The 27,735-nt window shown below is 42.4% G+C and overlaps 1 protein-coding gene across 1 annotated transcript in view; it reads left to right on the top strand.

The window, feature by feature from the left end:
- The window catches only part of TSC22D2 (TSC22 domain family member 2), a 51,743-nt gene extending 24,899 nt beyond the window's left edge, over positions 1-26,844 (top strand). The window contains 2 exon segments of the mRNA XM_088447712.1: positions 18,874-18,925; positions 24,299-26,844. Coding sequence (XP_088303838.1) covers positions 18,874-18,925; positions 24,299-24,565 — 319 coding nt within the window. The 3' untranslated portion in view covers positions 24,566-26,844.
- The last annotated feature ends 891 nt before the right edge of the window (positions 26,845-27,735 follow it).

Genomic DNA, 27,735 nt, shown 5'->3' with positions numbered 1-27,735 from the left:
CAGTATGTATCAGGTATAAAGTCCTTGTCCTGACTAGTCTGCAGTCTATGGAGGGAATACAAATGTTTTTGTGCTCTCATCGGAGCTAATCAATTGTTTCTGCCGACAGGTGCAAATGCATGTTTACTGCTCGCTGCATCCTGAGGTGGGGAGAGAGAGCTGCGAAAAGGCCCTCTTGCTGCTAAGCAGGACTTTAGACTGGTTTTAGTTGTGTAAAGTGGCTAAACCAATCTATTTGATCGCAACATGCGCAAAAAACGAACAATTGAACATCGCCCTGTCAGTTTAGATGGTTGCAATCTGGTGCACAAAAACAATTGCTTCCCCTGACTTGCAACACGCTGCTGTGCGTAAACTGCAATCAGCACTGCAATATAGACTAAGCTTCTGCGAGGAGGCCTGTCTGAAACTCCTCGTATTTATTCTGGTTTTATGTATGATGTGTATTTTATATGATTTTAGCACTATGGTGCTTCCTACAAATGATTATACAGGACTGCATGTCTGCAGTTTTTTTGGTTTGTTTTAGTTCAAAGCAGATACAATTTAAACAGGAAGCAGCACGCACACGCACGCACACTCCGATGCCAGGTCCGACGGGGGGAGCTACATGTTATGCCGGATTCTGCAGCATGGCATCAGTAGGGACATCCCCAGTCGGCCCTGCAGCAGCAGGGTCGATGGGCGATGTCACTAACGACCCACAGGAGAGCACATATCATGTGTACACACTAGATGATGTACACAATATGTTGCTCTGATCCGCGGAATCGTATGGCACAGTCTTGTGTGTACCCGGTTTAAGATTATAAAGTGGTGATATGATCAAATTGCTACATTTTTAAAGAAAAATATTGCAGTGTTAGTAGCTTAAAGGTGATCCTGTGGTTTAGTAGCAAAGTCCGGAGGCAGCTTTTCAGGCTTATGTGCCTGAAAAGCTGGTTATTAACCTGCATGTCAAGATTACATTATTTATGCTTTTTGTTTTTGAACTTCTAAAAATAAGCTTGAGTGGATGTAATAAACATGCTCCTATAATGGCTGCAGACTATGTAATGTAAGTTTTTTTTGTTTTCATTGTAAGTTTTCAAGAAAATAGGTTTCTTAATTTTGGCAGATTTTATTTTATTCTCTTGAGGCACGTGTCCAGACATGAATTATACTTAAGGTGCGTATCCACTAGCAGATAGTGGAATGACAGTATGATTACAACATTGTAATTGTACAGTCATTCCTCTTTCCCTGCAGTGCCTACACTGATTATGTTCAGTGTAGGCACCCTCCCTCATTCTTGAACCTGATCAATCTGACGTTATCGGCAGATCGACCAGCATGTTCAGGTTATAATTGATGTCGGAAACTACCAGCAGGAGCGCGCTTTGCTGGTCGTTTCCGACAATTCATGCACGATTAAGGAGCCATTTTTAACTATATCAATCTTTCAATCGCTCATTTTAATCGGCAAGTGGATACCCGCCTTTAAACAAAAAGTCTTCATACTTTGAACCCAATATTCATTTTTTTAATTTGGTATCAAAATGTAGATTTAGCTCAGTGTAATAGCACCATCTGCTGGACTGAAAAGAGAATGCAACTTAGTAATATTAAAAAGGGAAAGTTTACATGGAAGCTCCAGCATGCATCACACGTTGCTGTGGACCTGCAGTGACCAGAATTCATAGCCAGGAAACATATTTGGGTGCATGCAAGTAGTGTAATCTTATGCATAAGTGTATCCAAAATAATAATTTTTTAAGTAATTTAGGTAAACCCAAATGTATTTGCTTTTCTGAATCTACTTGAAAGAAAAAAATCTTCTATAACTGAGCTGCAGCCTATGTACTTAATGGTAATTTAAAACTTTTTGACATTTTTGTGATTTGGGGTAGAATAATCATTCTTGGGTAAAAAAGAAAACAATTTTTGCTTGTATACATGTTAATAATCTGCCAATGCTGCATGTCACTGGCAACTTAAGCTGCAGGATTGTAACCCTGTGTAATAGCTACATTTGTGCCTACCTGGTCATGTCCGTCTGGCAGTACACGTAATGTGACTGGACAGTGGGACTTCTGACATTTTGGTTCTAAATTTTAGCTCTTCATGTAGATGAGGGAGAATGTTTTCCAGTCGGCAGGACACATTTGTTAGTAACCAGTTCCTTATAATATAAATGTGATCTACAATCTCTGCATTTACCTTTTTTTTTTTTTTTTTTTTTTTGTAGCTGTTTGTAATGAAATTTCTGTATAGCCCCGGAGGGGGGGGGGGGGGATTCAATTATTTGTGCTGGTGGCATTTACTACTGGGCGCCTGCCCGGCATTTCTGTTCGCAGCCTCCTGAGGCGGCAAACAGAAATGTGTGCCACAAGTCCTGGTTTTGGGCACCCAAACTGCTTCTGTCTCTTTCAACGCAACCTGCACGATAAAGCATGGGCACCCAAAAACAAAAATCGCACCCGATCTACCGTCCCTTTTAGACCGGAGATCAGGTGTGATTAAACCATTGAATCGCCCCCTTAGTATACCCTGAATAGGATTTGCAAATGAAAGGATAAGAATAAATATCTCCTAATTGGCGCTAAGCTAATGGACTACAGAATAGCAGCTGTATTAAGAGACTGTAATGCTCTCAACAGCCAATAGCAAGAATGTAATGAGCCCAGTGCTTGTTAAATAACTGATCACTCTAGTTAAGTGAAGTCTTGTCGCTCAATATGCTCCTCAAGTTACTTTACTGTAATGAAATGCACATGGACTTCAGTATGTGCAGGATGGTCCTTCAAGTTTAGATTGGGACGGTGTTCATGGGCCTTTTTTATTGGAAAGTTTCTGGTAAATGTATATGTTAAGGCAGAGGTTCCCAAACACGGGCCTCAAGGCACCCCAACAGTTCAGGTATGAGTACAGGTGGTTAAATCAAATTGACTGAGGTACAAATTAAGTCACCTGTGTTCAAGCATAGATATTCTTAAAACCTGGACTGTTAGGGTGCCTTGAGGACAGAGTTTGGGAATATCTGCATTTGAGGAGTCTTCTCACTATTCAGTCGAAAACTGAGGATTAGGATAGAGTTGGTAATTATTTTCATCTTTCTACTTCACTAAGTGGAAAGGTGGCTCATATTTTATAGAAGATCTTTCCATTGGAGACTTAAGCTTGGTACACACTATGCAATGTATGATCCGACAACAGCATTATACAATGTAACGACACATTGCAGGTACCATACACACTGCAGGATCCGGTGAACAATGGTGCTGTTACTTGGTGCATATAACTGCAGTGCGTCGTTCATTGCACCGTCCCATCTGCTGTGCAGAATAGCAGACTGGATGATGCGTTGAACGATTACCACCAATGATCAGGCGCACACACTATACATTGTGTACAGTATATTGTTCCGATCCTATAGCACACAGGGTCTCAAACTCTGTCCTCAGGACTCTAAACAGTGCATGTTTTCCAGGTCACCTCACAGAATCACGTGAAATAATTAGCTCCACCTTTTAATCTTTTAAAATGTCAGTGAGTAATGACTACACCTGTGCACCTAGTTTGAGAACTACTGATAGTGTGTACCCAGCTTTAAACTTTGAGACTGAACATTCTTCAGTTGGTCTCTTATTGTGGTATTACACAGTGTGTGTGTGTGTGTGTGTGTGTGTGTGTGTGTGTGTGTGTGTGTATACATAATTGAAGCTTTTTTTTTTTCTTTTATGCTTGATTGTCTAAATCAAGAGCATTCCCCTGGCTATAGAGCTGCCCAAATTCACTTGGCTAGTGTCCTTTCTTAACAAGCACTTGTCTACGTTTTTTCCTCTTCCCTTTTTTTTTTTTTTTTTATATTCCGTTTCTATTTGCTGAATGCGATTCATGCATCTATTACTGTAAAGTATTGCCTGTTACTCACATTAGCAACCAGTGCAGGCATGTGAGATCACTAATTACTCACACTCTATGTAGTAGTTTAGCTTATTGGGAGAGGAGTATAATTCAGCAATGGACAAGTCTTGGAATAACTACAGCTGGATATACACCTATAAAATCGTTGGACCGTTTTCAATATTGCATGTGCATGTACGCACCTTCAATCGTCTTGTCTGATAGATACTGGCCGAATTGAAGGATCACATCTGTGCTGTCTAATATTCATCCGAATCAACTGGGCTATATCGGACCTAAAGTTCAGTGTGTAGGCACTTTGCTACCGTTCTTGCGATGCTCCAACAGCAGCGCCACCTCTGTGGGTGTGAAACCATGTTGGGTGGCTTGCTAGGCAAATCATCTCCTACAAACTTTCCTCCATCACCAGGGGCGGATCAAGACTCTTACATTAGGGGGTGGTTGTGTGTGTGTGTGTGTACATACATGACGACAGCACCCCCGTACTCTACCAGTCACTCAGAGGCTTGCTCGTCTGCTTGGGCCATCTAGCTCAGCCACTCCTCCAACACATACCCCAGCAACCTTGATTGTTCCCAGTCAGTGTCACCTGCCGTGGAGAGCTGGGTGAGCCAAGGGGGAGTGGCCTAACCAAGGGAGGCATGGTCACGCCCCCTTATGGGGGGGGGAACAAAACCCTTTCTGCAGCGTGGTGTGACATGTCCCTGGGCTCAGAGCTGCATGCATTGAGGTAACCGTTGCAGAATGCAGATCACTCAATCCATCTTTAGAGGCAGGAGGCTGCCAGTACTACTGTGTACACAGTGGCTGTGTGTTACGTGGGGCGACCGCTCTGATCGACCCCCACTGGATCCGCCACTGTCCACCACTACATGAAATACAGCCATGTTGTTGTAAATTTCTCTTTCATCCACTAGGGGACACTGGAGGTGCTTACGCTGGGGTATAGAGGCGTGGATAGCTGGAGCCGGCACTTTAAAATTTAGACGTGTGAAGCTCCTCCCCCTCTATGCCCCACCAGCCCTCAGTTTAGAAAATGTGCCCTTGGAGCTGGTCACAACCTGCTGTGCTCCAGCAAGTCAACTATTTTATTGCTTTTATTTAACATATATTTACTTTTGTTTTATTATTTTATAACATCTTTTACATAATTTTTCTTAGTACCCTTCGCCACCTCTCTAAAGGTGGGGTCCGGGTTACTGGCACCCTGGTAACCTCCTGGGTTACAGGAAGGAGTGTGCAGTGCTTCATCAAAAGCATCTGACAGCTCCTTACTGCCGCACACAGCACAAACACCACAGCTGACCTTCCTGTGAGTGCTGTTCAGAGGAGCCGTCCGGAGAGGGAGCGCAGTGAGTATGAATCACCTGCACATCCCCCGTCTCCTGTCCTGCGGCCAGCGCTGGCTTCACAGAGTGCGATAGCGCTGCTCACTAATTACATCTATCTCCCCGCTGATGAGCGCGGCTATCGGCTCCTACTCAGCGGGGCTTGCACAGGGGGGAGATGATCCTGCAGGCGGGGGCAGCCATTTTCAAGCCCTTAGGGCATAAAGAAAGGGGGCGGAGCCTAACAGCGCGGGCTCCCTGTCTCTAGAGCGGCTCCCTGTCTAGATAACGCAGCAGCGGCTGCATGCACAGCGTGGCTGCCTTGTTTAACCTGGTAAAAAACTGCATCTCTCCACTACAGGCTGTATGCAGTGATTACAGAAGGCTGATTCTCCTGACTACATCCCTGGCAAGAGGTTGTGAGTAACACTGGGGTGTTTGGCAGGGAATCTAATCTGTAGGAAAGAGTGGGGAGTGCCTCTTCCTCTGTATCCCAAACCAGCCTTCTGTTTTATTTCTATTTTCACTGCTGTCCCTCTTGTGTCTGGGTAACTGTGTGTATCCATGTCAAACAGAACAAAAGCGGCTCAAAAGATGTTTGTCTGTTCTAAGTGTAACAACAAACTATCCAAGCTGCATGCCGCTGGGTCCACTTTATGTGATGCTTGTATAGCAATAGATCCACCTATGGCTATTACGGCCGCACCTGCTCCCCCATGGGCCGCTGACATGGTAGGAGTAATGACGAATTTAACGTCTGAGTTAGCTGAGGCACGCAAGTCTCAACCTCCCTGGGTGGCAGGGCTAACCAGGTCTCTAGACACCCTGGTATAGGTAATGGGTACAGTGGTGCCTGCACCCTCCACCTCCTACCAAAGACCGACACAAAAGCGTACTCTTTCGACTGTTCTCCAATCAGAAGAGTCGGACGAAGAATTCCTCGCTACGAAGGAAACAGAAGAAGGGGAATTGGAGGAAGCGTTACAGGACGCTTCCCCTCAAGAATTAGAGTCCACCTCTCCAGGGGTAGAATCTCTAATTTTGGCAGTCAGAAAAGTTCTGAATCTACCTGAGGATGTAATACCTGCATCCCAGGAGTGTGAATTATTTCATGAACAACCAAAGAGCTCTACGGTTTTTCCGTTCTCACAGCAACTGCAACAGCAGCTCTCAGTGGCCTGGAAGCAACCGGATAAACTGTTCCAAATTCTGCGCCGGTTTCCATCTAGTTATCCCTTTCCATCAGCCATGATGGAAAAGTGGGAAACACCCCCTCCAGTAGATGCGTCAGTCTCCTGTCTCTCTAAGAAAACAGCACTCCCAGTACCGGGAGCTACAGTACTAAAAGATCCTTCGGATCGTAAGTTGGAGACAACGCTAAAATCAATTTATACTGCAGCGGGGGCTCAACTTAGACCCACCCTTGTTACCGCTTGGGTTAACAAGGCAGTGGTCGGCTGGGCTGACCAGTTGATTACCGGTTTGGACTCTGGTACCTCAAGAGCAGAGTTACGTCTACTAGCAGAACACATCCGTGAGTCTGCAGTTTACCTGGGAGAAGCTTCGAAAGATATCAGTCAGATTAGTTATCGCATTTCTGCTTCTGCTATTTCGGCCCGCAGAGCCCTCTGGTTGCGCGCTTGGCAAGCGGACGCAGAATCCAAGCGTGTGGTGGAGGGTTACCTTTCACTGGCGATATGCTGTTTGGCCCGCAACTGGACAAATGGATATCCCAGGCCACGGGGGGTAAGTCTTCCTTCCTCCCGTCGGTTGCTCCAGCTCCCAGGAGATCTTATAATGGACCTTCGTTTCATTCCTTTCGTGCGCCACATTCCTTTCGTGGTAGAGCCAGAGGTGCTCCCACGCAACATACAGGTGGCAGAGGTAGAGGTCGTCCACACCCTGTTGCACGTAGACCAGAGCCTAAACCAGCGGATAAGCAGGTGGCATGACGGTCTTCCGTCCCACCTGGGACCTCCTGCAGTGGGAGCCCGCCTGCAAAATTTTCAACAGGTTTGGAACCAGACCTCTACAGAACCGTGGATCCGCAGACTAATTTCCCCGGGGTACCGAATAGACTTCGAAGTCCCCCCTCCACCTCGGTTCTTCACCACAAGTCTGCCAATGCCTGCAAGCAAGGCCAAGGTTTTACAGGAGGCTATCCAGTCTCTAGTAGTATCATCTGTGCTAGTTCCGGTCCCGGAACATCAGAGAGGTTTGGGGTTTTACTCGAACCTGTTTGTAGTACCAAAACCAGATGGCTCGGTCAGGCCCATCTTAAACCTCAAGTCTTTGAACCTGTATCTGAAGATTTATCGCTTCAAAATGGAGTCTCTGCAGTTAGTCATAGCGAGCTTGGAACCAGGGGAGTTCCTATTATCCCTGGATATCAAGGATGCCTATCTCCATGTCCCCATTTGGGAACCTCACCAGGCTTTTCTGCGTTTCGCCATATTGAAGGATCATTATCAGTTTCGGGCATTGCCGTTCGGGTTATCCTCAGCCCCCTGCGTCTTCACCAAACTCATGTCAGTCATGATCGCTCTCCTTCGGTCATCAGGAGTGAACATAATCCCTTATTTGGACGACCTGTTAATCAAGGCTCCATCGGTATCTCTTCATCAAATCAGGCCTTACTGACATATCGGACCCTAATCCAACACGGTTGGATAATCAACTTCAAGAAATCACATCTCAATCCGTCCCAGAAACTTCTGTTTCTGGGCATGATCTTGGATACGGCCTCACAACGGGTTTTTCTTCCAATAGACAAGGCCCGGGATATCCGGTTGTTAGTTCAGCTGGTCCTCAGAACAAGGAAGGTGACCCTGCTTCTTTGTCTGCGTCTCTTGGGGAAGATGGTAGCAGCTTTCGAGGCACTACAGTTCGGCCGGTTCCACTCCAGGGTGTTTCAGCTGGACCTGCTAACATAGGGGTCAGGGTCTCATCTGCTTCTTCATCGACAGATCCGTCTGAGGCCGGGTACCAGAGTGGCCCTTCTTTGGTGGACACAATCCAACAATCTGTTAGCGGGCAGAAGATTCGGAGTGTGGGACTGGATCATCGTAACAAGATGCCAGCCTTCGAGGATGGGGAGCAGTAGTCCTCGATTATCACTTTCAAGGTCGATGGTCCCCTCTAGAACAGAAGTGGCCCATAAGTGTGTTGGAACTCAGAGCGATTTACAATGCTCTGATAGAGGCAACAGACTTGCTAAAGGCTCGTCCGATAAGAGTTCAGTCCGACAACGCGACGGCCATCGCTTACATCAACCGCCAAGGAGGGACTCTGAGTCGCATGGCTATGTGGGAAGTAACTCAGATCCTTCGCTGGGCCGAAAAACAGTCGGTAATCCTGTTGGCGGTATTCATCCCGGGTGTGGACAACTGGGAAGCGGATTACCTGAGTCGACAGGATATCCATCCCGGGGAATGGAAGCTTCATCCAGAGGTGTTCAACGCGCTGATACGTCGATGGGGATGTCCTCAGGTGGACCTCCATGGCGTCGCGATTGAATCGTCAGCTCCCAGTATACGTCTCAAGAACTCGGGATCCGCAGGCGGAAGCGGTAGACGCCCTGACAAGTCCGTGGATCTACGACTTCGTTTACCTTTTTCCTCCGATTCCGCTTCTTCCTCGTCTTCTAAAAAGGATAAAACAAGAATCCGCCTCTGTAATTCTCGTAGCTCCGAACTGGCCTCGGAGAAGTTGGTTCTCGGACCTTCGGTCCCTATTGTCAGACGATCCGTGGCCCCTTCCTCTACGCCCGGATCTTCTACAGCAGGGTCCATTCGTACACCCCAACTTAGCGCAACTGCGTTTAACGGGGTGGCTCTTGAAACCGATATCCTAAGACGCAGGGGCATCCAGACGCGGTTATTCCCACCATGCTAAGCGCCAGGAAACCAGTTTCGGCTGCGCATTATCATTGCATCTGGCGTGCTTATATCTCATGGTGTTCCAGTCGGGGTCTTCCGTCTAGAATTTTTCGGTTGTCCCGGTTTCTGCTTTTCCTTCAGACGGGTCTGGATTCTTGTCTGGATTCTTGTCTTCGGCTAGGAACTCCAAAGATGCAGGTTTCTGCCCTTTCCATTTTCTTTCAACAAAAATTGGCCCTCATTCCTGAGGTGCAGACGTTTCTTCAAGGGGTCTTGCGCGTGCAGCCTCCTTTTGTACCTCCGATAGGTCCCTGGGACCTAAACTTAGTGCTTCTGTTTCTTCAGTCGCCCATGTTTGAACCTTTTGGAGGAGGTCGATCTTAAGTACTTGTCTTGGAAGACTGTCCTCCTCCTGGCTCTCGCTTCGGCTCGTAGAGTTTCGGAATTGGGTGTTCTGTCCTGTAAGCCATGCTGATAGGGCGGAACTCCGGACGGTAGCCACCTTTCTTCCCAAGGTTGTGTCGGCTTTTCATATCAATCAGCCTATTGTGGTACCATCGTTGCTGGAGGACTCTGGTGGATCTTCTACCTTGGGTGTGGTTAGGGCTCTCCGCATCTATGTTGCCAGGACGGCGTCTCTCCGTAAGTCTTTGTCCTCTGTGATGCTGTTCGGAGGGGTTGGCCGGCGTCTAAGCAGACTTTGGGACGTTGGATCTGGCTGACTATTCATCAGGCTTATAATAGTGCTGACCGTCGTCCTCCTTCTTCCATTTCGGCTCTTTCCACACGTTCTGTGGGTGCGTCATGGGTGGCCGGTAGAGGAGCCTCCACGTCACAATTGTGCCGTGCGGCTACTTGGTCTTCAGTTCACACGTTTGTCAGGTTTTACAAATTTGATACGTTTGCTACTTCGGCATCCCGTTTTGGCCGCCTTGTTTTGCAGGCCCCGCAGAGCGCTCCTGCCCGTGGGGAAAACTTTTGGGACGTCCCCAGCGTAAGCACCTCCAGTGTCCCCTAGTGGATGAAAGAGAAAATGGGATTTTGGTACCTACCGGTAAATCCTTTTCTCTGATTCCACAGGGGACACTATGCCTGCCTGTTCGGTTTTGTTCTGTATGTTGTATGATTTAGTTGTTGTGTGTTCTTCTCTCCTTTCACTCCGCTTGTTCTCCACCTCCTCTCGGTCTTCATTTTCTAAACTGAGGGCTGGTGGGGCATAGAGGGGGAGGAGCTTCACACTTCTAAATTTTAAAGTGCCGGCTCCAGCTATCCACGCCTCTATACCCCAGTGTAAGTACCTCCAGTGTCCCCTGTGGAATTAGAGAAAAGGATTTACCGGTAGGTACCAAAATACCATTATTCACATCTTCTCATTTGCCACAACTGTATTTGGTTACTGATACTAAATCTGCAATACATTTTATTTGTTAATCACTAAACTGCGCTCTGCTATAAAGCATGGTATACACTTTAATTCAAAAGCTATATGTAGTATCTTAATGGAAAAATACTTGAACCAATATATACTGACTCTTCCCGTTATTCAGTGCACCTGTTTCTACCCTGCTGCTCATCCTCAGTTCATGTACTGTATACTGTAGGTAATTATGGCATACTATGGTCTAAGAACCGTTTTATTTTGAAACCTCTGCATAAATTATACATGTGTTGTTTTTTTTTGTTTTTTTGTGGTGAACAATGTGTTGTAGTAAAAGAAAATGGCAAGGTCTTGCAGTAGGTACATAAGTAAAGGAAAATAAACACTGCAGCTTATATGGTGATATAAAACGCCAATCACGATTCTGTGTTTCATTCGATTTTTTTGGGGGGTGACTGGGATCAAAGGACGCAAGTATGATTGTATAGGTGTGTACATGCATATCGCCACTGCGGTCAGGACTTCCGATTGGGGATGGAGTTGATTGAAACATTGCATAGCAAGAGTGGTCACAGGTGTGTACCAAGCTTAAGTTTATTTTCAAATTAATCACTGCATAGCTTTACAAATTACTTTTTAAGTATTGAAAACCATCGTATAGGTGACATGAAGTTTTTAGAAATTGGTTCTGACCACCTGAAATCTCAAATATCTTTACTGCCTTATATTTTATGATCTCGCCTTTTTTGCTTTTGTATGATAGTTGTAATGGGGCCTTTCTGCTTTTACAAAATGAATATTTAATCACGTGTGGCTTCTACATTTTTTGACTGATTACCAGACTTTGAAATGCTCACCTCAGTCTGACAGTATTTAGTATCTGAGCTTTGTAAATAGGAGCGGCCTCATAGCCTTCTTAATTTAAAAAGCCATTTTTAAGTATTAGACTTTGGGAGCTAATCTACATGATGCTTAAAAAGAAATTCTAATTGCGGGCTTACGGAGTGCATGAACAGTGTTGTGCCCACATCTTAAGTTCGGAAAGCTGTTTACAGCGACTACTTTGCACACTCATCACAGTAAACTGCTGATGTAAGCGCGGGCCGCGATACGGACAATTGCATAGCTCCAGCCACTCATTCCCGGATCTAAACAACATCTCGTTAAACTGAATTCTCTCCCAAGAGCCCCCGCCCCCCCCCTCTCTCTGTCTTCCCTTTAACTTGGGGTCTGTGAGCTTGAATGGCTGCAGATGGACGAACTTACATTTCAGCACTCAAGCTTGTTCCTGTAAAAGGATCACCTATTCACATTCAGAACTCCCCCTCTTTGTACAAGAGAACAGCTAAAAACAGAAGTAATTGGCAGTGCTGAAACTGCACTATATACACTACTATTCAAAAGTTTGGGGTCACTTAGAAATGTCCTTATATTTGAAAGAAAAGCACTGCTTTTTTCAATGAAGATAACATTAAATTAATCAGAAATACATTATATACATTGTTAATGTGGTAAATGACTATACTAGCTGCAATCGTCTGATTTTAAAAGGAATATCTACATAGGTGTATAGAGGCCCATTTCCAGCAACCACCACTCCAGTGTTCTAATGGTATATTGTGTTTGCTAAGCGCATTAGACTAATGGATGTTTAGAAAACCCTTGTGCAATTATGCTAACACAGCTAAAAACGGGTTTGCTCGTTAGAGAAGCTATAAAACTGGCCTGCCTTTGACCTAGTTGAGTATCTGGAGCATCACATTTGTGGGTTAGATTATACTCTCCAAATGGCCAGAAAGAGAAATTTCATGTGAAACTCGACAGTCTATTCTTTCTCTTAGAAATGAAGGCTATTCAATGCGAGAAATTGCCAAGTAACTGAACATTTCCTACAACAGTGTGTCCTACTCCCTTCAGGGAACAGCACAAACAGGCTCTAACCAGAGTAGAAAGAGAAGTGGGAGGCCCTGGTGCACAACTGTGCAAGAAGAAAAGTACATTAGAGTATCTAGTTTGAGAAACGGACGTCTCAAGTCCTCAACCGGCAGCTTCATTAAATGGTACCCGCAAAATGCCAGTGTCAACGTCTACAGTGAAGAGGCAACTCCGGGATGCTGGCCTTCAAGGCAGAGTGGCAAAGAAAAAGCCATATCTGAGACTGGCCAATAAAAGGAAAAGATTAATATGGGCAAAAGAACACAGACATTGGACAGAGGAAGATTGGAAAAAAGTGTTATGGACAGACAAATCGAAGTTTGAGGTGTTTGGATCACACAGAAGAACATTTGTGAGACGCAGAACAAGTGAAAAGATGCTGGAAGAGTACCTGATGCCATCTGTCAAGCATGGTGGAGGTAATGTGATGGTCTGGGGCTGCTTTGGTGCTGGTAAAGTGGGAGATTTGTACAAGGTAAAAGATTGACCCAAAGCACACCTCCAAATTATGCAAGAACTATTTAGGGAAGAAGCAGGCAGCTGGTATTCGGTCTGTAATGGAGTGACCAGCGCAGTCACCAGATCTCAACCCCATTGAGCTGTTTGTGGGAGCAGCTTGACTGTATGGTACGCAAGAAGTGCCCGTCAAGCCAGTCCAACTTGTGGGAGGTGCTTCAGGAAGCGTGGAGTGAAATTTCTACAGATTACCTCAACAAATTAACAGCTAGAATGCCAAAGGTCTGCAATGCTGTAAAAAGGAGCACGCTTTGACGAAAGCAAAGTTTGAAGGACAAAATTATTATTTGAAATTATTATTTCTAACCTTGCCAATGTCTTGACTATATGTCCTATTCAATTTGCAACTCATTTGATAAATAAGCCAGTTTTCATGTGACCCCAAACTTTTGAACTGTAGTGTATATGACTGGAACTGTCTATATAAAAATGTATTGTATTACAATATACAGTATAAAGTTCATAGTAACAGATGTGGTGCAGGTTGGAGGTAAACCTAAGATAATTATCAACACAGTTGTTGTCCAACGCCCCCTCCCCTCTATATACATTTAGAAGGAAGGGTTGGGTGAGCTGCTTGAAACAAGCACACTGAATGGGGATGTTCCGGAGCCCCTCTACTCATTATATCCTCTCACGTGACTCTGGCTGCCATGGTACACATGATACTTGCAGATCCATGTGAGTATTATGGACCGGGCTTTCCCAAATATTGGAAAAGCCCCCAAACTGTTCTGTCTTGTGTGTGCAATGGTTACACTTTAAAGGTGCATACACACTAGACGATATGCTCCCTGAGCGATATCGTCTAGTGTGTCCCCGGCAGGCTGTGCTCAATGTCGTTTATGACATTGAGCACAGCCGCTGAACGATATCATTAACGATATCGTTCAGCGCCGGGCTCTCTCCCCCATTCCCTGACATGCAGCAACCTGACGAGATCATCAGGTTGGCCTGCATGTCAGCCCGATGAACGATGATGACGAACGACCCGCGGGAACGCGCGTCGTCGTCATCGTTCATCTTTTTGGGCTTAAAAATGGACGATAAAGTGGACGACTGAACGATATCGTTATCGTTCAGTCGTCCACTTTATCGCCCAGTGTGTACGCACCTTAAGTGTTTGGAGGTCTTAGAGAAAATACATGTTCTGAGTAACTGTTAATAAAGGATGTTTTTTTCCTTTTTTGATCTTTTTAAACAGCACACATGCTCACTCCTGTGTCCATTCTTCAATGCAAAGCACTGGTAATAGGACCATGCAAAGAAGTACATTAATATATTGCAGGGTGGTCTTGAAAGAAATTTGATAGGTTCACAGTATGGGGCAAATTTAATACTATAACCACAGTAAAGATTTTTTGTTTGTTTTTACGATGTAGTAGCCCATTCTATTCACTTACGATATATTTCACAACATCTGCTAACTAAATGCCAAAAGAGAGCAAAAAAATTGCTGTGATGCTTATTTATTTATTGGTGCTATTGCTCCAAGCATAAAACAATGGCATCTGCTTTGGGCTGTGACTGACTGATTGTGGACACTTGTTTTATGAACACAAGTAGACTCAAGGATGAAGTTATGAGTCAAGACAAATATATTATCATTTGGCAACTTTGGGGTTTACAAAGTCAGCCCCTCTAGGTCAGCCCTATTGTTGAGGGGAAAATAGCAATGATTCATGCAATTGTTCCAAAATCTTGTGACACACGTGTAAATATTGCCTCAGAACCAGATTAAGGTATACATTTTTAGGGACTGAGAGCCTGTAAAGGTAACTAACAATAAATCTATTTGTGTGCCTTGCACTGTGTAGTCAGGCTATAGGAGTCAGCTCGCAATTACCTGTGTTTCTTCATAGCGATAACTCATTTGCTGATGAGGCTCTCTGTAATCACTGATAATATTGGAATGTGACCACACACACACATGCCACACACATACACACACTTACTTGTTTTCAGAAGATGTTGATTGTTTAGAAAATAGCATTTTTGTGTTTTTCCTCCTGACACGACCTATGCCCAAAATTGTTTATTATTTCCCAGATTTTAATTTTGTTTTCAATAAGTGAAGAATCTATTGCATTAAATGGAGGGTGCCTGTGTATGTTGAATTCACGATGGTGGGTTCAGAGCAATAGAAAACAACCATCCTTGGACTTAATAATCTCTAGTACAAGGCAGTGTTGTCTCTTGATCACAATAATCGGCAGACAAGTATTACTAAGATGGGGGAATGGGCATGTTTAAAAGGAGGGATTTGATGCCTCTTTCAAATGAGGCTCCCCAAAAGCCTGTAGGTGCCAGGATGGTGGTGAGGGTGATTTGGGGGTCACCCCCATTTTCTGGTATTGGGGGTTGCTAGAGTGTGTTGGCAGGATACAGAATAAGTTTTTAATAGAATAAATTACTTAAAACAAATATAATGCTTTTGCAGTATGCTTCGGGTCATTGTCCATCTGCACTGTGAAGCGCTGTCCAAGGAGTTCTGAAGCATTTGACTGAATATGAGCATATAATATTGCCCGAAACACTTCAGAATTCATGTTTGTTTCATTTCAAAGCCATTGTGGTGGTGAATAGAGGCCAAAATATGAAAATTCTGTCAGTGTCCCAATATTTATGCACCTGACTGTATGTATATTGGCTATGATGAGTCTGTGAGGTCTTGTTCCAGCTGGAGAGATCCTTATGCTGTTGTAAGGGTCTCTGCCTCAATTAGAGGTGTCCTAGTATGCTCTGCGGCGTCCCACCTTTATGCTCTGGTTATGCCTTTTAATACGTGCTGGCACTCTGGTGGCTGTGCTGTGACCCCCTTGTATACCAGTCCTCAGTCCCTGGTACAAGTGGTGATTCCTCAAATTATATCGCCCTGTTACCGTTGCAGTGATGTAGCTCAGCAGTGTACTACTGACAGTCTGTCACTGTGATGGGCTGTTAAAGCTTTCTTTGGCAGTTGCTGCTTCTGGAGGGCTGTCTCTTTCCGGAGGTGCCGGAGTGTATCGCGGCTGGTATCTGTCTGTGTTTTATAGAGCCATGTGTTAGACGGTTAGCCTTACGCATGTGCAGAATGACACCAGAGGGACTTTTGGGTCATAGACCTGGATGTCCCGCATTCGTAAAGGACGGCTCTTGCTGAGAGCCGTCCTTTTTTTTTTTTTGTGGTGGGTTTTTTTTTTTCCATGCATACCTGCGTAACTAACGCCGGTATGCATGCAAGGTGGCTGGATGCATTGCAACCCGCCCAATACCTTTTTTAAAATGGTTGCACTAAATTGGGAATATCTAAGATGCACTGCTTTTGCTACATATACAGGACAGAATTATAGTTGTTGTACATAGTCATGCTCTGTATACCATAGCAACTTAGAAAGCGAAGTAAACTATTGGAGAGTAATCGTAATGTACTTCTAAGCTAAATACTGGTGTGTGAGATGGAGGAAATCTCCCAAGTACAGACTTATGGTCTCCTAGGAATTGCATCCTGGTAGGTTTGCACTAAGTGAAATGACTGGCATCACTAACTTTAATTAGAAAAACTGACCTAATTTACTATTTGAGATTTGTGATCCATATTGGCAGCATTTTGACCAATGGTTAGTCATTGTGGAATTATTTTGCCATTTGTGATGGAGATGAGAGAAATTATAATCCTGTAACTATATCATAGGGATGTAGTTGAGACCGGCAGTCGCAATGCTGCTGGTTTCAATCCCAACAAGGCATCGGTATTTCGACGCCTAACTTAATCGCGACGCAGGACGAAAGTGCGAACGAAGGTAAGCCTGGGCGCTCTTAGTGTTAGCCGCGGGGGGAAGGGGGGGGTTAGATTTAGGTAGCCTAGTGGGGTTAGCGTAAGGTTTGGAGAGGGGGGGGTTTATGGTCATGCACCACTGGGGGGAGGTTAGGGATAGGCACCCCTAGGGGGGAGGGTTGGGGTCAGGCACCACTGGGGGAGGGGGGGGAGGTTTAGGCACTAAGGGGGAGGGTTGGGCCACAAAAAGAGGGTTAGGGGGAGAAGGGGGAGGGTAAGTATACTTACCAGACCCCTGTCTGGATACCAACCATCGGGATGCCTGTCTGTATTTTGCCAGGAGGCATCCCGATAGCCGGCATTACATACCGATTCCCTATCATGGCTTGCCTCAGATTGCATGGATACTATGTAATCTCAAGAAGGGAGTTCTTATTGCATGATTCAGAAGTCCTAACATGTGCAGCACATTTTTATTTGAAATGTTTGTGTATTTGATTTAGCTGAACATGTGTCCTGTAAAATAGTCTTGATCAGTTTAGTGTGATTAAATTAGTATGACTGGATTCCTTTTAGAACAACTAAAAACTAAATGTTTTCTGACAACCCCGGTAGTCACCACCCCTTGTGTATGGGTCATTTATCAGATGGCATGACACATGAGTCGTGCACAAGATGATATATCTTAGTACAGAGGAAGAGAAGGTTGGCAAGCATTGCATAGCTGTGGGTTTCTCTGTTCTAACCTAGTTCATTATATGTGGAAGAGTAAAATGACATGTAGACGCTCTTACGTGGGCTCTTCTGTTTCATGTGTGAGATCTCACTGGTGAGTCGTGTGTGAGATCTCACTGGTGAGTCGTGTGTGTGTGTGTGTGTGTGTGTGTGTGTTGTGTGTTTCCCTGCCGTTCAATCTGTCACATCCAGTTTCATTTACCAACAAAGAATATTTTCTAGACTTGTAAAACAGATGCACAATAATGACTTCCATGCAGTGGAGCCTACGAATTGTATGCATTCACCTCTCTGCATCTATGTGTGCATGTTATCTGGGGATTTGTTAATTGTTACAGTTGCAATGTACTAATTGATGCTGACATACAGTATTGTGGCACCAATAATGTGCATGTGTCAGGTATTATAGTGCTTAGTAAAAAATCACACTCACTAACCCTATTAGGTAGGTGCAGTATGTACTTGGTGTATATACTGACTTGAAATGAGATGTTTGAGAATAGAACAGTAATGTCTAAAGTTCACTGTAGAGCTGGATGTATTAAAATGGCACTTTTACCTCTTGATCATAAGACTAGGGTCACTATCTCATGGGTCTGTGGTGGAGAGGTTTGAAAGCATAAATGAAAAGGTTTATTTGGACTATTATAATGGAGGATACATGCCCAATGTTAAGGCTACATTACTGTAAAGATTTAAATAATATTAGTTGCTCTGGCAGAATCTGTCCATATAGCTTTATATCATTTTTATGTTCCCCGTCGGGTGTTTTTAATGTAAATAATAATTTTCTACCCTCACGGGAGTTGGCAGCAGTGCAGTTATTCCCAATGGCTACAGTTTCCGCAGCTTTGTGTCTGGTTTATGTGTGTTGGAGCCAGCCTCTTTATAGTGAGGTAGATTAGGCACATATAGCCGACCAGGGGGAAACCATATAGTCTGTAACCCTGGCACAGAGGAGAAAGGACGTATGCTACTTTCTGTGCGCCATTGCAATGTAACTGAAATATCAAACAGCGGTCATGTAAAATAGTTTTAGAAGCTGAATTACAACTTTTAACAATTTAATGAAGTCTAAAATTAAAACCTTCCCATTTGAGCTATGGTATGGCTACATAAACATGTAGGGAAGATCTGGTTCTGGGGAAAATTACAATTTTAGCTTTTTGTGTCTCTGTTTTTCAGCATTTTTAAAAAATCTACAAAAGAACCTAAGGAAGGAAGCCTGTATATAAAAAGATGCACAATCTCCAATGTATGATTTATTGTGTTTCTTTATCTTTGTGGCTGTATAGTTCATATTTTTGTGCAGCAACTGTTTTTTTGGGGGTAATTGTCCGACTGCTGTCTAAAATATAAATATATATATATATATGCTATGTTTTACATCCTCTTTGCAAATTGTAATTTAATTTCTATTTTTTTTTTTTCTTTACCTAGTACATCGGGTGCGAATGTTGTAGCCATCGACAACAAAATAGAGCAGGCAATGGTGAGTAGAGACCTGAAATGGATTCCTACAATAATTCAGTTTGGTCTATCATGTGGGTGTGATCATATTAATTGCTGCATTGGAGGATTATTATTTTTTTTTTTGCCATTTTATGTTACATTAGGTAAAATAGATGGTATTTGTAGCTCAAACTGCTGGTTATTGTGCAACTGAAGCTGTGGTGAGATGTCATTATTGGCGGTGGTGGGGGGGGGGGGGGGGGGGCGGAATTCAACTGAACACAATTATGTTTAGCGCATTGGGTGAATACCCGGAGCTATTCAGTTGTCCACTTTGGGTCCAGCACATAAGTTTTAGGGAGATGCATGTTTTGACTTCCGGGCGCAATGCAGTAAGCTCACAACTAGCATAGTGGTACTAGTTGAAATTGTACCCTCCTGAGGTGCGAGTAGAAATACAATCAGAAATCCTCTAGTCGGGGGTTTACAACGTGGCACTCATTCCCGGAGCTAAACAAACTCCTGTTCAATTGAATTGCCCAGCTTTCATTCTGCAGATAAGGGCCTGCTATTTCACCATGTAACACAATCGGGTGGAGATCCTCCCTAAAGGTAACACCACAATTGTCTTACAAGAATTTTTTTTTCCTCCAATGAGCTGCTTTAGCAAATACAGATGTAAAATGTTATCGAAGCTTTTAGGCAAAACTTAAAATGTGTGAAATAATTTTGTAGGGAAAGCAATATAGTTCTTGACTCCGCTCCCAAAGTGACAGCCTCTGTGTATAAGCAACTAGTTCTCTACTGCTAAGGTACATTTATTAAAAAAAACTTTTTCATATTTAATTACCGTAACTTGTTAGATTTATTGGTCCTTCAAAATGGGACACACATTGGCTGGTAACAGTAGTTCCTTGCATGCAACTGGCAGTTAGATCTGTAAATTAGCTCAACTACAAAATTTGTTGGCTAATCCTGGGAGTGTTCTTTGGTATTTATGGCTGTGCCCAATAGCTGAAGATACAGAATTGGTGTGCCTCTAGAATGGATGTACTTTATTTATGCTCTACAAGTGGTTTCCTATAGCCATTATTCCAAAGGACACATACAGATGTGTCCTCACTCGTCTGTGCTGCAGTCATGCAAAACAGCCCCCCTCGTGCCCCTGGTCCCGTTGGACTCTGCTAGCTCCGTGCGTCTTTTGTGCCGAATGTACGTCTAAGTTGTGATAGGGTGCACATGGAGACTGTTGATTAATTTGATATGCGACACTTGTATATCTGTGTGCGTCTTAGTCTCTGAAAAGTGCTATGATTCACTGGCCACAGCTTTTTTTTTTCTCCCACTCCCAAGTTCTGTATACAGAGTCAGTCACACACAGATATGCAAGTGTCTCATATCAAATTAACACCGTTTCCTGGTGCGCCGTAGTCACATGGTATTGCCACGTAGATGCATTTTCTGCAAATAGAGGAGCCCAATAGAGTAGTTACATGGGACCTGGTGGATCACTCACACAAGGCATATTGCGCTGTATGGCGTATTGAGGCTAGATGAACAAGGACACATCTGTAAGAACCTAGGGGGTCTATTCATGTAGATGACTGAATGGCTACCGGTAATTACCACTATATATTGCATCATTGATTCAATATACAGTATATAGTAGTGTTATGTATCCATTCAATAAAACGTGCCTTTCTGGCAACCTTCTCTGGTAAAAAGCCCCTCCACAATCCTCTGGAAGCAGCGTAGCGATAGACATTGCAGACTGTGCCACAGCCAAAGGAGCAGAGCATTCGGTAGGTCAGTCCAGTCAGAGGGAGTTCAGCAGTGTACATCGGTGTGGGAATAGCGGGTCAGCAGGGGGTGAGGTTGGGGGAAACCGTCGGCAGTCTGAGGTGACTCGGGACCCAAAAGCAGGCAGATGGACATCAATGCTTCTCTCCTGCTGAGTAGACAAGGCACCTCTGATTGGCTAGTTGTCAGAGAGGGGGGTGGGGAGAAGACGGGAAGACAACTGTCAGAAGGCTTTTTACGTGCTTCTATGAATTGCTCTCCCCATACTACTGTATGGGGAAGCGAAAAGTACATTAATCAGGAGCATTGCTGGAGGAATGAGAGATTTTTCCACAGTAACTGCTTCTATGAATAGGAGGAAGCAGTGAAAAGCCCTGTTATCACTGATAGCTGGCTTATCACTGCCACATTAATAGACTCAATTGGTGTAGCCATTCCTGCAGTCTGGTTCATGGTAGATTTAAACTTTGTATGTATAAGAGAAATGCACCAAGCATGTAATACCAAAGTTCAATACCATTATTTATGAGTGGTGTTGGTTGAACAAGATAAATAACAATAAGCAGATGCTGGCCGATTCAGAGGCAATATTAGTACAGCAGTTGGTGGGAAGGCCGTGTATTCGGTCATAGATCTTTACAAGTTTTATCTCTCTGTGAACTTCTGCTTTTTAAGAGCTGAGATTAAGTTTTATTCTCATCCTTCATATTATGGCAGTCCCATCATACTTATCTGTAACTGGACAGAATCTCTCCATTGCCAATATAATTACAGCATGTCCCATGCAGCAAAGTAGAGGCATCAGCAAGGAGAGTGCCAGTAATATTTCTCTATCCTGGATCACTGCAAACATTCCTACTGAAGCATTTGTGTTCATGCCATGTCCGGCGCTGGGCAGGGCACTGTAGGCCGGAAGTCTAGTGGGAACATTATTACATTATGGCCTTTTATAGTATTATAAATCATGCCAGGCCTCAGATAGTACTTATAATTGGGATATTTGGGAAGAATATTATCAACACATAGGTTTTCAGCACCAATACCTCCAGCAGGTCATGTTTTCTGGAACTTTTTAATCATGCACAGTTAATATATTTTGTTGGGGCAGTAATTATCCCACCTGTTTTCACAGACAAATCCTGAAAGCATAACTTGTTGAAAACCACTGTTACCACATTTGTAAAGAATGTGCCTGTAACAGGGACAATGAGCTCTGGCCTACTATGACCCTAACGTAACTTTTTGCAGCAAATTTTTAATTCTTTTTATGCTGTGGCCTCACAAATTCTGTTTTTGCAGCTTCTGTCCTCTCCATTGTTTCCTGTACAGTGATCTTTCTTTGAAGCTGGGGCCAGATTCAATTACTTACGATAAAACAAAACTTGCTGCTGGAGAAGTTTTTGCACTATTTGCCAGTTTTAGTGCTTTATTTTTTTTATTTTTTTTTTAGTATTTTAGCAATGCGCGCTCAGTTTTTCGCCCTATCCTATTTCAAAACACTCAAACGCATGCGTGCTAAAAGTACAGCACATATTGGGGAAATCAGTCTGTACCCCATAAAAAGTCTAACTGACATAGAAAATCAATATAGAAGTGTATTAATAGCCGTAATTAAAGTATTTGGGGTTCTTAAATTGTCAAATGGCTGTAATATCCATAGCTGCATAAGTGTTGAAATATTATAAAAAACAAAACTTTTTGGTGAAAAATAATTGCAGTTAAATTAGGGGTACATTAAAATGGGCGCAAGTATATATTTTATCTATAATGTGCGTGTTTTTTTTATTTTTTTTATTTTATGTTTAAGATACCTGTCGCATCCATACAGCCCCCCAAAATATCTGGCCAAGTATTTTAAACCCATTTTCCAAACTTTTTTTTTTTTTTTACATTTTCACCCCAAAAATGACATGTAATTATTAGGGGGAATTAATTTTTTAAATCTTTATTTTTGCCTAATTGTTCAGAACCCTTTGGACACCCCACAATGACCAAAGTCCTCACATTTTTAGTTAAATAAAAAATAAAAAAAAAGTCGTCAAAGATTTTGCACATTTTTTCACCTGCTCTGAGATGAAAACATTTTGCCGCTTTTTGTCTATGGAATTTAGTTGTCAGAGTGGAGAATTGGGGCAATGTATCATATATATATATATATATATATATATATATATATATATATATATATATATATATATATATATATATATATATATATATATATATATATATATATATATATATATATATATATATATATACCTCACAAATAAAGGAATACATCTCGGATAGATGCATCCTATTGTTTCCAACATGGGGCACACTAGAGGCTCGATCCAATTCAGCATGATGCTTTTCAATTCACCGTGCTGTTTAGTTCGACTGTTGCCAGTTAAGGGCCGTATTCAATTAGAAGCGAAAAGCCAAGATCCGCAAAAAAGTATCGCTGATTGTGACTTTTCGCTAGGCGGAAACTTATCTCCGTATTCAATTCCATACGCTTTTCGCTTACGCGGAAAGACAATGCAATGTAATGGACGAAAAAGATTTACCTCTGAATAGCAGGAGAAAAGTGCAAAATTATTATTTTGGGGTGCAAAATACTTTGGACAGCCCCCCAAAGGATAACTGCATTAAAAAATCTTTAAAAAAGTGAGGAACACCCCAAAAAAGTACATTTTGAATTTGGGGGCAAAAAAGCAAACTAGCTAAATAAGTTTCTGGGGGTGCTCCAAGAAGGGGTGAAGTGTTTTTGGGATTGCAGGTGCCTTTTAAGAGGGTGGAAATTCGCAATTATTAAAACCACTTTAGAGACATTAAAATATGATAGCACCCATTTTCAGGTACCCCAAATTTGACAGGACCACTTTTCGCCCCAAAAAAACAAACTGCTTTATGCTATTCTTCTCTACTTGTGCAAATACGCTAATTAGTGGCAATTGTGCGAACTTAAGTATCCAAAACAGTTTTATTACAGCTAGTCGGGCACTACTACATTGATCCCCAATGTTTCTGCATCTTTGTTGGGGGGTTCAGGCTGATTTCCACGATTCTGACACCACTTTTCGCCTGTTCTAACTTTGCGTGTCTCCGTTTTCGTGTGTTTTGGAATTGAATAGGGCAAATCACGGGTACACGCAGAATAAGTTTCCACGGCTAAAATAAGTGATGTAGGCGAAAAGTCCAGCATGCAAAACTTTGTTGTGTACACGAAACTAATTGAATACGGACCTAAGTTGGAGAATGCCGGTTCTTGCGGCTTGACAGGTCTTTAGTCGCGAGTACCGACTTTCTCCCACTAATGTGCTGGCCGTGTGGCTGGTGGCACTCTGTTAAGCTGGAAAACAGCCGCGTGGCCGGCACTTTTGTCGGATTTCTCCTTGCACCCTTCGGGGGGTGCGACAAGAGATCCTTTAGTTGGACCAAACAGCGCAGTGAATTGTATAGCTTACCGTGGCTATTCAGCATTGCACTGAACTGAATCGAGGCCTAGGAATGAGTCCTTTTTAAATTGTGTTTTTATAATTTGGAAGTTATCAGTCACTTATATAGCGCCACCATATTCCCTTGCGCTTTACAATTGGAAATCTTTAATTTCTTTTCTTTCTGCTAGGACCTGGTGAAAAGCCATCTGATGTACGCAGTAAGAGAAGAGGTGGAAGTCCTAAAGGAACAAATAAAGGAATTAATAGAGAAAAACTCTACACTTGAACGTGAGAATGCACTGTTAAAATCCCTTTCCAATAGTGATCAGTTGTCTCAAATCTCGGGCCAGGGAGGTCTCAGTACCTGTCAACAACAGCCTCCAGTGACTACAGCTCCTCCCACCGCTACGCAGACCGCACACCCACCACAGCAACCGAATGGATCTTCTGCGTAAAGTGTACAAACTGCTTCCTCGCCTCGCTCAGCAATCTGAGAGCTGTCTGTCCTTGTGTGCCACTGCTGGTCTCTCCACATTAAAAAATGGGAAAAAAAATTATGGAAAAAAAGAGAGAGCAAGTAGCCATGCTTTATTTGTGTTTGGCCTTTTCAGTATTAGACAATCGTACTCCCTGATCTCTCACTGAGAGAGAGGTGATACTTATTACATTGTGTATCAGGTTTTATCAGAATTGGATTGTGAAAATGTATGTGTGTGTATGTAATAATATTTACACACACATGTTCCTTGAATACTGGCAATGAATGTGAGCAGGTCACTAGCCCTTCTTACATTGGAAGGGGTAAAAGCAGCAGTTTATTTTATAGAAAACCTGCATGTATAAATGACAAAGAAGTTTACCTGTATTGTTACAAGAGTGGTTTAATGACCATACTGATACATATATAGATAGTATTGTGTTCACAAACGAGCTGAAGTGCATGCAAGACCAGGCCTTGGCCAATCAGATCAAGTCTACATGTGACTTCATTTTTTGTTTATCATGATAGGTTTAGAAGACCTTCTATTTATACATGTTGGACTGACAAGTGATGGCCATAACGAAGGTGTATGAACGTGTACATTCAGCTTAGAGTCTCTGCACATTGCCAGTGTCTGTCACAACACCATGTTGGCTACCCTCCCTATCTACATTATACCTGCAAAAATAAACTATACTTAGGTTCGTTCTACAGCTTCTAAAACACTTGTCTATTTAAGAATAATATGAAAATACATTATACATGTATCCAAGATGTAGAACTGCAGTGTATAGCTAAACATCTGCTTACATCTGTTATACTGAAGTGCTTGTTGGCGTCAAGGGGACAGACAATAATTTGCTGCATGTTTTAGCTAATGGTGGTAAATCTCAACTGTTTCTATCTAAAGTGATCCAGCAGTTACCTAAATATTTTATTTAATTCTATAAAGCTCATTTTGTTCCAAATGGGTTTTCTATAACATAAAATGCTGCCTCAATCAATAGTTGATGTCTGATATTCAGCAAAGGGTCTTATGGAGGCGTGGTGGCTCTCCCGGGGGTGTCACCTTTAATATATACTCTGAGCCATGTTTTGTCAGTCCTTTTTGTATGCAAAACTAATCATTGTATGCATAGTGAGAGCCACCACCCTTTAAATATAAGTAACATTTTGCCTCTTACTAGTTTCATTTAATGTTTGTGTTTTATTTATTACAGGGCTGCTATTTTCTTAATATGTATGAACAATGTCACAGACACTCTGTTTTATTTTCCTTATATAGAGAATAAACGTAAATCGTATCATAATTCGTAGAGAGGCAGGAATGCATTCAGTAGATGTTTCTGCAATAACAGAGCCTAAGTATCCAGACTATGTATATCGAACACTAACAACTGTTTTACTTTTGGTATTTATTTTACAATCTAGAAAATATCCAGTTTGAATGTAAATTTTGTAATGAGTGTAAGTATGGAAACATAATGCACCTGTACAGGAGAGTAACAATTGTGATACTAAAATAAATGATAGATTAGCTATTTTGATGAAGAAAACTTTGTTCATTTCTCTTCTTTCTGACTGAGAAAAATGCCATGATTCCTATGCTTTTTAGACAATTTATGTGAATTATTATAATTTTTTTAGGGTGGGATAAAAAAAAACTGTGAAATTGTTCAACCTACTTTGTAACCAAAGAAGCAAAGCTGTGTGTTTTTTATTATTTTGTTATGCACATTTTCTGTATTTTTATTCAGTGTTCTTTCATTCACATTATTTTCCTTTGTTGTTTTAAGCATGATCTGCATGACCTATAATCTCTGAACCACTTTCGTACCTCATGTTTTTGTCCAGCACTCTTATTGTAATATGTAATCTGTGAACTGCGTCCAATAAACAGAGCAAACCGCTGGTGTGGGTTGAGACGCGGTAGTGTAACATACACTAGTTGTAATACAGAAAAAAAATGAAGTGAGCCATCTTTTGTTCATTTTAAAATGGTGTTATAAATTCCGAATGCAGAAAACAAAGTTTTGTTACATTGCAGATTTAATGTATTTAATAAATTCAACATGCAGATTAAGTGCAGTGTATAAGGAGTATTTAAATTGAAACAGAATACGAATGTACATTTCATAAATACATTTGCGAAAGCATCTTTTTGTGTATAATAACACAATTGTGTCCAATTATTGTAAAGATCTCTATTTTAACACACTTTTCTGAAATTATTAAATTGCAGTTTTGTTGAAATTGTGGTTTCAGAATATGTTCTAATCGCTCTACTACATCTTAGTGAGGAGAAAGCAGTCACTTGGACAACCTTTTTTTTTTGTTTTTCTTTTTCTCTTTCCTTCAACTATTTAGAGTTCCAGTTTGTCACATTCTGGTATATGTTTTAAGAAAATATAGAGAGGAAATGAAACATTTAAGGAACTGGATTTAGCTATATATGTGTTTTTTTTTTTTTTTCCATTTTAATTGAAATTTTTAAAATTTAGGGAAGGGTACAGAAAGTGAAGAAAAAAAAAAGTGAGTGTAGGGGTTACAGTTGAATAAAGGGTTATGGAGGTAAATCGTTCAAAGATATCACAAATTAAATTTAACATAAAAAAAAATGCAAATTTAATTCCACTAAAGGCAACTATAAAACGATAGGAAGGTTGAGGCTTATCTGAAAGCACAGCTTTCCCTAAATGAGGATGAAAAACTAAATGGGTAAAAGATGGGAGGGCAAGGCAGAGAATTGAAAAATTTGGTTGGAGAAAGGGGAACATACGGGACAGTTAGTAAAGGAGGGAGCGGGAAATAATAGGCTGCTAGACTAAAGGGAGATCTGTCAAAGATATGGAGGTATATGTATTGGGCTGCAGACTTCAAGCATCGGCGAGTCCCATGCGAGACGCCAATGTTTTAAAGTAGCAGCCATTTAAAAGGCAAAATCAGGTTGATGCTTGCCATTTAAATGACTGCTACTTTAAAACATCGGGCAGACTCGCCGATGCTTGAACGCCGCAGCCTATTAAGTGTCAAAGATATGGAGGTATATGTAATAGGCTGCAGACTTCAAGCATTGGCGAGTCCCAATGCGAGACTACTTCAAGCATCGGCAATACTGCCCGATGTTTTAAAGTAGCAGTCATT

The sequence above is a fragment of the Taudactylus pleione genome, unplaced genomic scaffold (genome assembly GCF_031769625.1).
Source record: "Taudactylus pleione unplaced genomic scaffold, aTauple2 ptg000436l, whole genome shotgun sequence".
NCBI classification, from domain to species: Eukaryota; Metazoa; Chordata; class Amphibia; order Anura; family Myobatrachidae; genus Taudactylus; species Taudactylus pleione.
This window is presented reverse-complemented; position numbering and strand designations above follow the sequence as displayed.